Source organism: Aegilops tauschii, chromosome 3 (assembly GCF_002575655.3).
Source record: "Aegilops tauschii subsp. strangulata cultivar AL8/78 chromosome 3, Aet v6.0, whole genome shotgun sequence".
Classification (NCBI taxonomy): domain Eukaryota; kingdom Viridiplantae; phylum Streptophyta; class Magnoliopsida; order Poales; family Poaceae; genus Aegilops; species Aegilops tauschii.
Window position 1 is genome coordinate 448,701,287 of NC_053037.3, and position 12,820 is coordinate 448,714,106.

The window sequence follows — 12,820 nt, forward strand, 5'->3', positions numbered from 1 at the left end:
AGAGAACTACTAGAAGTAACAACATTGGATTTAACATGATTATTGTTACTACTAGAAGAAGAATCTTTCTTGCTCTTGTTACTAGATTTTACTTGTGGCATGTAAGTAGACAAGAGTAAACGCTTGGCAATGTAAGAAGAACTTTTCTTACAAAGATCATCATTAATTGCTTTTAATAACCCATGCTCTTGCTCAAGGTTGAGCTTCTCAAAGCGTAGCTTCTCATGAGTCTTTAAAAGCTCTCGATGATCTCCCAAGGTAGTTTCATGAGCTAACTTAAGAATGTTTAGTTCTTTAGTTAGACGCTCAATATGATCATCGTCATTCGTTTTATCTTGATTAGCATGATTAATAGCAAGTTCATCATAGTTTTCATCACTAGAGTTGTCAACAAGTAAATCATCATCACCTAGCAAATCATCTTCATCACTATTGAAATCAACATACTCAGGGTGTGATACCTCCGGGCCTTTAGCCATGAAGCATCTTCCAATTCCTTCATTTGGTGATTCAAATATGTCATAGGAGTTGGTTGACACAAGTGCTAGACCGACAACACCTTCATCTTGAGTATATTCGGAGTCGGAGTGGTAACTTCTCTCAGAGCGATGGTCGGAGTCGGAACCGGATACCCATTCATCAACATGAGCTTGATGTCTTCGTTTTGTTTAGCTCCGTGATCACTTGTCCTTCCTTTCCGAATCCTTGCTTCTGCGAGAGGTTCTTCGTTCATAACGATCATCTCTACTCCTTCTCTCTCTTGGAGGCGATTCTTCTCTTCTACTTCTCCTTTTAGGTGAGTCTTCTCTTCTTTTGTAGGGAGTCGTACACTCATTGGAATAGTGTCCGGGTCTTCCACAATTGTAGCAATTACGCTTGCGACTAGAAGATCTTTTGTCATTGTAGGACCTTGACTTGGAACTTCTTTCCTTGCTTCTACTCTTGTAGAACTTGTTGAAGTTCTTTACCATTAGGCTCAATTCCTCGTTGAAGGCTTGTTTCTCACTTGATGATGTAGGAGCTTCACATGAGGATTTGTAAGCACCATTTGACTTGTTGTGAAGCTCTTCTTTATCCTTGAGTGACAACTCATGAGCAATAATTCTTCCAATGACTTCCGTTGGCTTGAGATCTTCGTAATTGGGCATCATTTGGATCAATGTGCACACGGTATCATATTTTCTATCCAAGGCTCTTAGGATCTTCTTGATGATGAATCTGTCGGTCATCTCTTCACTTCCTAAGCCGGCAATCTCATTTGTAATGAGAGCAAGCCTAGAGTACATTTCAGCGACACCTTCACCATCCTGCATTTGGAACTTGTCAAGCTGACTTTGAAGCACATCCAATTTGGATTCCTTGACGGAGTTGGTACCTTCGTGCATATCAATCAAAGTATCCCAAGTTTCCTTTGCATTCTCAAGACGGCTGATTTTGTTGAATTCTTCGGGGCACAATCCGTTGAAGAGGATATCGCAAGCTTGAGCATTGTATTGCAGCATCTTCAATTCTTCCGCGGTAGCTTCACGGTTCAGTTCTCTCCCATCAAAGAATTCACCTTGCAAGCCAATACACACAATAGCCCAAATGGCGGGGTTATGTCCAAGAATATGCATTTTCATCTTATGCTTCCAACTAGCAAAATTAGTACCATCAAAGTAAGGACCTCTACGGTGGTAATTTCCCTCGCTAGACGCCATACTCTCCTAGGTTGTGAAACCAAGGCTATGATCACCAAAGCTATGGAAATCAAGGCAAATGGAGACCAAAGCTCTGATACCACTTGTAGGATCGAAAGTATGTCTAGAGGGGGGTGATTAGACTACTTGACAAAATAAAAACCTAGCATTTTCCCAATTTTAAGTCTGGCAGATTTTAGCAACTTATCAGAAGTCAAGCAATCAACCTACACATGCAAATCTAAGAGTATAGCAGCAGAATGTAAATCATTGCATATGAAGGTAAAGGGGAGGAGTTTGGAGGGAGCAAACGCAATGTAGACACGAAGATTTTTGGCATGGTTCCGATAGGTGGTGCTATCGTACATCCACGTTGATGGAGACTTCAACCCATGAAGGGTAACGGCTGCGCGAGTCCACGGAGCTTCGCCCACGAAGGGTCCACGAAGAAGCAACCTTGTCTATCCCACCATGGCCATCGCCAACGAAGGACTTGCCTCACTAGGGTAGATCTTCATGAAGTAGGCGATCTCCTTGCTCATACAAACTCCTTGGTTCAACTCCACAATCTTGACGGAGGCTCCCAAGTGACACCTAACCAATCTAGGAGACACCACTCTCCAAAAGGTAATAGACGGTGTGTTGATGATGAACTCCTTGCTCTTGTGCTTCAAATGATAGTCTCCCCAACACTCAACTCTCTCACACAGATTTGGATTTGGTGGAAAGATGATTTGAGTGGAAAGCAACTTGGGGAAGGCTAGAGATCAAGATTCTTGTGGTTGGATTGGAATATCTTGGTATCAACACATGAGTAGGTGGTTCTCTCTCAGAAAATGAATGCTGGAAGTGTAGGCACGTTCTGATGGCTCTCTCCATGAATGAAGAGTGGGTGGAGGGGTATATATAGCCTCCACACAAAATCTAACCATTACACACAATTTACCAAACTCGGTGGGACCGAATACTCAAACTCGGTCAGACCGATTTGGTTCAAAATGTAAACATTAGGATTTTCGGTGGGACTGACACGTCAACTCGGTGTGACGGATTTAATTAGGGTTAGGGCATAACGTGATCTCGTTAAGACTGATCACATGAACTCGGAGGGACCGATTTCTGTAATAGGCAAACAGAGAGTTGGTCAGGCAAACTCGGTGGGACCGATTCGCTCATTTCGGTGAGACCAAAACGTTACGAAAAGGAAACAGAGAGTTTGCATTGCGAACTCGGTGGGACCGATCGCTCATCTCGGTTAGACCAAAACGTTACGAAGGGAAACAGAGAGTTCGCAGTCCCATCTCGGTGAGACCGAGATCCCTATCGGTGAGACCGAACTGATTAGGGTTTCTGGCTATGGCTATGTCAAATGAACTCGGTGGCGCCGGATAGATCAAATCGGTGGGGTCAAGTTTGACTTTTGGTTTGGGACATATGTGGATATGAGAAAGTGGTTGAGGGCTTTTGGAGCATATAACTAAGCATTTTGAGCAAGCAAGCCATTAAGCAACACCCCATCCCCTTTTAATAATATTGACTTTTCCTATGGACTCAATGTGATCTTGGATCACTAAAATGAAAATGTAGAGTCTTGAGCTTGAGCCAATATGTGTCCTTAGCATTTTTAGGGGTCCACATTCCTAGTCCATGCCATGCTAATCATTGAACTTTCTGAAATGATCATCTTGAAAGAGTATTAGTTCAATGAGCTATATGCTGTTAAGAATTACCAAAACCACCCAGGGATAGTTGCACTTTTAAAAGGTAAGCATGTCCCAATATTACCATGAACACACAATTTTGTTGTTTTTTCATTTAAAATTTAGAAATGTGATTTTCGCTAGGTACAAAAAAAGAGAATTGGGTTCGTGAATACACGGGTTCGAAGCACATATCCCCACAGCACTCACTTGGTACTATGATCTACCACATTGGCTAACTATTCTTCTTTTTTCTCCGGGGAGGGGGGGCTAACTATTCTTCTAACGAGAAGGCAATAAAAAACCTATGGGAGGTTTCCAAACAGGCGTCCAAATGTATTCCTACTGGATGAAGAGAGTGCGTTAGCAATCCTCTTTGGGATTCAGATACATTTGGGCGTGAGTTATGTGTTATTTAAAGATAAATAAATTGACGGATCTTGCTCTGGTATTATACAAAACAAATAATTAGGAGCTGATGCAGGCAATAAAACATTTGCTTAGAGCTTTGCTTAGACAGACCCAAATGAGCATGTGCTAGAGTATTGGATACATGATCCTAGCAGCCGGTGTGGTTGAGCAGATGCATGCGGGAAACTAGGTAGGCTCCAAAACACACTGTAAAATGTTTCTTCCGCCATAGATTCTGCCAGCACACTGGCCGGTACTCACGATAGATGTGCTGCTTTGACTCAAATTTCCGATGTGTCTCATTCTTACGGGATCCGACTGTCAATCAAATACACTCGTGGCCTTCCTTTTATCATCCTTGCCTATACTAAATTTTCCTTTTCCCCGCTCCCTTTCTCTTGCTGTGGTTGTGGTTTCCAAATGTGTAGAGAAACTAGCTATCTTATAGTGGGAATGGAAGACATGTTACATATGAATAGACGGCTTGTAGATGTAGTAAATGAAACTTCTCTAGTGCATCACACTTTACCAACCAGCTCAGCTACCTCTGATTTGATTATTCACTGCATGGTAGGCTAGAAGATATATTCCCAAAATGTACATGCGCGTAATGTCGTGTGGAAGCCACGCACGGTCACCCGGAGATAAATATATATATCATCTTAAATAATTGGAGTTGTAAACTGTATTTCTTGTGAGAATAATTAGGCCCATCTTTGTAGTGCGGAGTTGTCCATAAATACTTACAAACTCTGCAATGACTAACGCTCTGTTGCTGGAAATGAGGCACAAGATGGTCAAATTCAGACATGAATTCAAGTAACAACACACATTGCGTCCGACCCAACTGCATACTTGATATCCCAGGGGGAAATGCATCTGCACAATGATTTGAATGGTGTAACATTGAGAAGACTAACAAGTCTACGATCCGACAACAACACAATTAAAGACAAAAACTTAGTAAAGTTGTACATTATCATTCACATAACCTCGTTGCTTCTCTGATGGATCTTTTCGATGACGGAATGCAAATTTAGTGATTTAGCTTAACCTCTACCAAAATCATTTAGAAGGGTAGCAATAGGTTAGTGGATTTTCCAAAGGAACGTGGAATGTTGCAGCTCAACGAGTGGGTAAACAGAGGACTCCTACAAAATAAGCACAATAGAATCTTTAGAAAAATTATGTGCAAGTCAATCTTGTAACACCCCACCCCCCACAAGTCTATAAATATTCCAAATATCCAAAACTCGTATAAAAATCATTTAAGTAAAAAAGTCTCTGAAAGTGAGGCGATGTATATGCGGTTTCTATATAGTTACACCTTAAGTAAATATTCTCTCCGCTCACAAATATAAGATGTTCTAACTTTTTCTCTAAATCGGATGTATATAGGCACATTTTAGTTTGTTCATTCATTTCAGTCCATATGTAGTTCATATTGAAACATCTTATATTTGTGAACGAAGGGAGTAGTAGTTACTATGCCAAATGGATGATACTAATGTGCAGTTGTTAATTGTGACACATTTACATCATGCTGGAGCCAGCAACCCTACTATGATCTCTAACTTCTGGAAAACTATAAAGAACTTTCACAAAAATCAAGCACACAACTCCATATGAACTATTACTAGCCATGGGATGGACTTTTAGAAAAATAAAGATGAATTTCCAACTACTTCTAAACCATCTCCTAGAAAATCAAGGTTTGTGTTACCAGTTCAACTTTCAAAGTATTCAACGCAAGCTTATAAATTTTCTGAACTAACTTTGACAAGATTGGACTCCAAAATTTGAAACATAAGCTTTAAAAACCCAAGAGTAACTTTCCCAAAAATATTGGGTTGAAATATATATCTGTTCACCTTACTGGATTGATATTCTTGGGACACGACAAGAGTGGCATCGTGTGTTTTCAAATTATAACGAAAAAAGAGAAGGTGAAGAAGGAAGATGCCCTCATGTAAATAGGAGTGTGCATGGCCTACATTCGGCATCAGCCGTGGACTCATCCTACATGTTCGCTTGGATTACGTGGTGAAGGCGATAGGGTAACTGTCACTTGTATCTGGCCAACTACCAAGCAATGAGATGCTAATACAAGCAATGAAAGACCAACTGACACAATATCAGGATGCGCTACTGCATGGGAACGATCTTTTGTGTCTCTTGGATGCTTGATCCAATCCGGTCTGGATGAGTTGATGCATGCGGGAAATGGTGCAAGCTACTAAAACTCACTCCAAAGGCTCAAGTCGACGATCATGCCTGCATTGCTGCTCTGTCTCTCAAATTCCCCATGCGTTACATTCATAGTCACCATCGATCACATCGCCCTTCTCTTCTTTACCCTCATTGCACTCTTTTTCTTGCAATTTACTAGGTTGTTGTTTTCAATTTTCATTACATGGTGAGAAACTAGCTATTTGTTTGTGGGAATGGAACACCATCTAAATATAGACTAGTGCAACATACAAAACCTAAGTGCATTAACTGTATACTTCACTACCACATCACCATTCACCAACCAGCTGCTACAGTTGATTTGATTATTTACTGTTCTGGCAGGACTTATTCTCAAAATGTACGTGTGTATAATATGGGTACCCGGCTATTGTAGAAACCAAAACTTATAGAAGCCGATATCCAATTTGGCTCTAGGAAGCATTTGCTTATGCGCGCCCGAAAATGACTTTGCATGTGCAAAAAAATACAAAAAAAAAATCAGTCAGGTACATACTCATGTCCAAATGTTTACTGTTCCTCTCTCGGATAGAGGATACACTTGTACTCATTGGCCAGATATTAGGCACTTGATTGTCAAATCCGCACAACAATGGAGTAACAGTGAGGACAAGGTTGCTTTCCGCGTCCGGGGCAGCCGCGCAACTGGATATACTACTCTACCTGGCTACAATGACTGGGAAAAATACAACTGGGCATCGATTTATACCAGGTAACATTCCAGAAATCTACAAATCTAGGATCCGGCAGCAGCACGGTGCAAACTGAAGGCTTGGTAAAGCTGTACATCATCATTCACATAAAAGCCTATCGTTGCCTCTCTCTGCTGCTAGAAATCTGAAATCCCGCGTACCCATCTGAATTTTCCAGTAGTACCAAAAACATTCAGAAGGGCGGCGGCAGCAGCAGCACCACCACCAGGTGGGTGCATTCTTCAGAGGAACGCCGCAGCTCCGCGACCACTGGTAAATAAACAGCTGCACAACTGAGCGGCCATATGTCCATGTTCAGCTGAGCACGTCCACCGGCCAGAATCGCCGCCACGTGGAGATCTCGTCTTTGGTCTGCAGCTTCCTGATGCCGCCGTAGAAGCCGTCGGTCTCGTCCCCCTTCTCCCGGTGGTCTTTCCTGCTCACCGTCGTCTGCCTCCACCTCGACCCAGCCGCGTAGTGCTTGAACTCCAGCATGATCGTATCTGACAGAGCACACACACCCAACAAAATTCAGATAAGAGAGCACGCACACACAATGACAGAAGAATAAGTGGCGCATGCTGTGGATATGGATAAGAAGGCACGAGAATAGATGCTGGATATATTAACAGGCTCTAGACTGTGCGTACTGGATAGGACGAACGGCACAAGATCACGGGAGAGAGAGAGGGCCATGATCAGACTGTAGCCACGACGTTTCGCGCAAGTTGATCCGACTATGGGATAAGATGCCCTCGACATGTTCCCGAATATATTTCACATAGAATTCGAGGAAACGAAGCAGGTCGTTACCGTCTTCATGGCAGCGGCAGAGATGCTCGTTGGCGTTGCACGGCTCCAGGTGACCCACGACGCCGTACCACCAGCCTGTGATCCATCACAAAAAAGCAACACCGTTACCAAATGCCAGGCGCTGCACCGATAGAATTTCGCATTGGCGCGGCCGATTCTGCAGGAACAAGAATCATGCATACCGTAGGGGAAATCCTTGTTCTTCCGCCACTGGATCTCGAAGTGGTCGCCGGGGCGGAGGTCCTCCAGGCAGCCGGAAGCGTGGAGGTCCTGCGCCGGCGTGCTCAGCGGCGCCGCGCGGACCCTGCACCACTGCACGCCCTCCTCCTCCTTGGCCGGCTTCCGGCCGTGGGGCGGGTACCTGTCAGAATTCACAACACATCAGCATCGGATTAAAACCATAACCAAAATATCCCATGCTCTGATCGCCTTCACGCATTAAAACCATACATATCTCGATCGGTCACTGATTGATCAGAGCAGCTTATGAACCAGTCAATTCCAACGATCTCGGCCCGGCCGGATCGTAACAGGTAACGGCAGGTGAAGTTGAGTGATGAGTGGTGAGTGGTGAGTGGTAGTACCTGGCGGTGAAGGTGTCGGTTCGCCGGTCGTAGCGGAGGTGAGCGTCGTAGCACGAGAGCAGGAACCCGACGTGCCCGTCCTGCTAAACACAACAGATTTTCCCGCCATTAAACAATGACAAGCCTTTTGCAGGAAAGAAACAACGGCAAAGCGAGCTTGCTTAATCTGCCTAATCTAATGGCGGATCAAACTTTAATTTAGAGCTGGGTAAGAATAACTGCTGTTAACTACCTCGCGGTTGTACACCTGGGCGGGGAACCAGAAGTCACCGCACTCGAGCGCGCGGTACCACGCGGCCACCGTGTCCGCCGGCGGCGCGGGTGCGGAACGGGCGGCGGCGGCGGCGTCTTCCTTGAGCCAGCGGCGGCCGATCCATGAGAGCGGCCACGCGCACGCCAGCGAGTCCGCCCAGCCGCGCCGCCTGGCCGGGCGCGGGAGGGTGGCGGCGGCCGCTCTGGTGGCCAGCTCCGCCTCCCACTCCCTGCGCGCGGCGGCGCCGAGCACGCGGCCCCACTTGCGCCGGACGTGGCGCGCCCACAGGCCGTCCATGGAGCAGCGGTCCCGGAGCCCCGCGCAGACGCACGCCATCGCGGCGAGCGACGCCGGGGACAGCTCCTCCAGCACGCGCTCCAGCGCCAGCTCCGGCAGGTCGAGCACCGGGAGCGCGTCCGCGTCGTCCTCCGCCAATGCGGGCGCCGGCGTCTTGGCCTTCGACGGCGGCATTCTTGCGCCCTGCTGCTCCTTCCTGCCCGCGCCTGCGGCGGCGGAGGCGGAGTGCCGGAGCAGCTCCCGCGCCAGCAGCAGCGCGACGAGGCCGAGCTCCCGCACCAGCTTCCAGGGCTTGTAGGAGGCGGGCGCCACGAGGAGCAGCGTGAAGGCCGGGAGCGTGGATATAAGGAGGAGAGGAAGCATCCCTCGAGAAGAAAAGATGGGAGCAGCCGCAGCTGGTGCTGGTGCTGGTGCTGGTGCCGATGCGGTGGTGGTGGTGGTGGCGCACAGGAGCGACAGCGGCAGCACACCCAGACCCAACCACACGCGGCGAGGACCAGCGGGGACGGAGGCGCGGCCCCCACGCGGCCCAGGAAAGCGGGGACAGTGCCGACGAGGTGGCGCCGGCAACTTTGCAGCCGAATGATTCCTGCCTCCTCGCCCTCTAACTCGATGTATTGGCCTCTTGCCCCACCGGAAAGCTGTCCACAGTGGCAGCACTGCACGCTCGCCTTCGCTGTCGCTGCTAGTTGCAGCACACTACGACGACGACGACGACGAGCATGGTGCCATGGTGGTGATCACCGTCAGCTCGGCTGTGCCACCCACGCTCACACGAGCTGCTGCTGCTGCGTGTTTGTTGTGCGTGCGTGTCTCTGCTTCTGTAAAGTTTACTCTGCAGAGGAGGATTTGGTTGGTGGGGCGTAGATTCGCCGGAGGTGAAATGGGTTGGGTCAAGGTGGCCACAACGGTGGCGATCTCCTCCTTTTGTAGTGCACGTTCGTCGCCGCCGGAAGAAGGGAGGTCGATGGTGGTTGGTAAACGGTGAGTGAAGACAACTACTTATTGCTAACCCCCAACACCACCCGGCCAAACCACCAAACTTTATCGTAGCATTTCCGTGGCAAGCGACCAAACACTCGTGCTCCTGCAATATTTTCTGCTTTTTCTTGCACATTACACTTAGAAAAACAACCGTGCGTTGTTCGTTTCGGCAAGGCAGGGAGGTCGATTAGTGGTTACTAGTGGTTAAGCCGAGCAACCAAACAAGGGATTTGGATCGAGCCGTGCCTTGCGTCCAACGGAGGGCGTGGAGAAAACAAGGCGGCGAGGTCACCGTCACGTCCAACAAATTTTCTCCCTTGGTTGCTCAGACCTCGAGCGCGAGCACAACCACCATCACTGGCCACAACAACATCAACAACAAAATGGCTACTGCACGCTAGCGTTGTGGTCAAAAGTTTTCGGCTTTGATTTAGCCACTTGTTTGGTGCGTGCTGTGCGTGCTAAAAAGGATTAGGACACGCAAGCAGCGATGTTGGAGTATTTTACTATTATTTCCCATTCGGGCGCAATGGGCAGCGAGATTTGGTGTCGGGTCGTGGTTTGCTGATCGGGATTGCCCTTTGTGGAAAGGATAAGCTTGTTAATCGAGCTTTAACCTCAACGTCCAAAACTGGCCAATGTGCCCTGCAGATTCTGTGGTTGGCTTGATGGATCTCAATTTCGCTAGCTCAATTATTGGGTTTTGATAATCGGACGTTCGATGGGAGAGCATGGCAAATTGAACGTTTTTTATGTTAATTTATATGTTGTCTGAGGATGCAAATTTGTTTAGCAAGCATGGCAAATCTGTCCAATTCATCTTTTTTGTCAGGATTTGTCATGCTTGCTAAAGGAATTTGACATCCTCGCGATAACATCAATTGCCATGAAAAAACATTGCTAACAATAGTGTTTTCCCAATTATTTCTTGCAATCCGCAAAATGCACGTTTTTCAAAGAGGTTGAAAGCTCGTGTTGGAAGCTTGATCTATGCAACATGGTTGGGTGGCATGTTTTCAGTTGAATTTCAATTCATTGTTCCTCTGAATTTCTTGTGACCATGCATGGCTGATTAAGTACATATAGGCATCTAAAACGCTATCCCCTAAACAACAACCCCATTTCTTCGAAGACACGTCTCCAACTCTATCTCCAAATGGATGCCCCCATTTGTCCACGGACGTGTCCGCAAACAGCCAAGCAGGCTCTAGTCATACAAGGTTATTACCCAACCCCCCAATTCAAAGATTTCACACGCAAAATTTAAACCCAACTAGATGAAACTTTGATATATTACATGCAAACTAGATGGAAATTATTTAGATGCGGGGGACATCATCCTTGGCCACCGTGTCGATGGGGATGGTGCCCGTAGTGGACCCTGGTCGAGCACGGAGTTGCAGAGTGCCACCCGGATCTGCTCCTCGTACATTGACTTCGTCTGCGGGAGCGGTGGGGATTCCGGCTCACACTCGAGTTCGGGCCCAGTTGACACTGAATTCGTCGGTGGCGACATCGGGCTCCTCCTTGACGAAGGACGACGCGGTGAAGGACAAGGGGCCCGACGATGTGCGGTGGCAAGGCGACCCAGTCGAGCAAGCATGTGGCAATGACTTGTCTACGCGATGATGCGGATTGGAACCCGAGCTCCAGCCGAATCTGGTGTCGCGGGTGGCGGCGACACTTCGGAGCAGTAGCCACCGAGCAGCCGCATTGCCCTGGTTGTTGTCACGTACCTTCTGGCTCATCTTCTTGCCCAATGGCGGTGTGGCGGGAGCCGATCTGTGTGGTGGGCGACAACTATGGTGTTGGGAGGGGATTGAAGTGTGAGAGTGAGGCGGGGCCGTTTAAAACTAGGGTGGGGCCAGGTTGTCATCCAACCCGACGGACATACGAACTCCCATACTCCACTCTCGATTTGGGACCGGTCTAAGGGATTCTAGACATCCGGTCTTGTCCGACCCAATACAGTGGTCCGTGTTACGGGGCTAAAAGTGTCTGGATATGTGGAACCGAAATGTGGGTTCGGCTTGGAAATGTCCTAAGTGGTACATGTTGTACCATATTACTAGGATGTTACTAGCATGTTAGCACTACAAGGTGTGGTAGAACTTTCTAGCTCATATAATTCTCTAACTTTCGGAGGTGAATGTTGAAGTTTCTAGTTTTTTGGCCCATTACACATCAAATTCCTAGAAAAAAAATCTAAGAGTCTTATGAGTATGATAATGATATATGTGGGAGTTTTCTTAGACGTGGAGAGTCGAGACCAATTGAGGGACTTCCCCGGCCCCCCTTGAGCCCGAGAAGACAAGTTATGCACAGATGGTCCTCCTTCACGCACGTGCTTCATATTTCGTGAACTAGATGATACCCCATGCGTTACGGGATTGGTTTCAAATATTGTTTGGTGAAACTTTAACGAAAATTGAAATAGATATAATATACCGTATTTGATTACTATATCGTTGTAAATTCATATAGATGATAGGTTGCATTTTTCATGCATGTTAGTAAGAGAGATATAATTAGTATGATTGATGATGTGGCATGTGTGGTGAGTTGTGATGCGTGCATGTTGAGAGAGAATATAAATGTCATTTCCCATGTATGTTAAAAGAAATAATTCGTGGGGTGATGAGGTGGCATGTATGTATGTTGAGAGAATTGAGATAATGGGGTTCAACTATTTAAGTACATAGGATGAGTTGAGCTCCAACCCATGACGAGTGTGACGCGTTCATAAATCATAACTATCGTCGTCGTTTTGTGTGGATGGTGGGTTGTTCCCCATAACAATTTTATGTTTCGGTAACATCATTTCAGTTTTGTTTGGATAGCGGGCTATTACTGACTCGGACAATGGTTCACCCCACACCACATACCTTACTGACTATATGGTGAGGAGTTTGACAACCCTAGCAGTAACCAAACATATCACATATGTATTTTGCCTTCTCTCTCACACCTTGGTGCCAACATTCTTTCTTGATGTGCTGCTCTTGGCTTACCATCCCAGCAACCATGTCTACAAATGTAGTTGTTTCAGTTTTGTCTAGTTGGGGGGTTATTACCACACAGTAGGAGTGGTCTGCTCTTTCGTGCTGATAAGTATTCGAATGATGTTGAGATGGGGGGTTATTACACATGCCAACTA

The 12,820-nt window shown here is 46.7% G+C and overlaps 1 protein-coding gene across 2 annotated transcripts; it reads right to left on the reverse strand.

Moving 5' to 3' along the window:
• Nucleotides 1-6,533: 6,533 nt before the first annotated feature.
• Nucleotides 6,534-9,579, reverse strand: LOC109765981 (F-box protein At2g32560). 2 transcript variants are annotated; one of them, XM_020324752.4, is made up of 5 exons: nucleotides 8,362-9,579; nucleotides 8,130-8,209; nucleotides 7,728-7,906; nucleotides 7,546-7,620; nucleotides 6,534-7,235 (listed from the first exon to the last, which is right to left on the reverse strand). In XM_020324752.4, the coding sequence occupies exons 1-5, from the start codon at nucleotides 9,040-9,042 to the stop codon at nucleotides 7,048-7,050; spliced, it is 1,203 nt and encodes a 400-aa protein (XP_020180341.1). In that variant the 5' UTR covers nucleotides 9,043-9,579; the 3' UTR covers nucleotides 6,534-7,047. The 2 variants fall into 2 exon arrangements, with proteins under 2 accessions (XP_020180341.1, XP_020180340.1); XM_020324751.4 differs by having other exon boundaries at nucleotides 8,130-8,212; nucleotides 8,362-9,477.
• Between the last annotated feature and the right edge of the window lie 3,241 nt (nucleotides 9,580-12,820).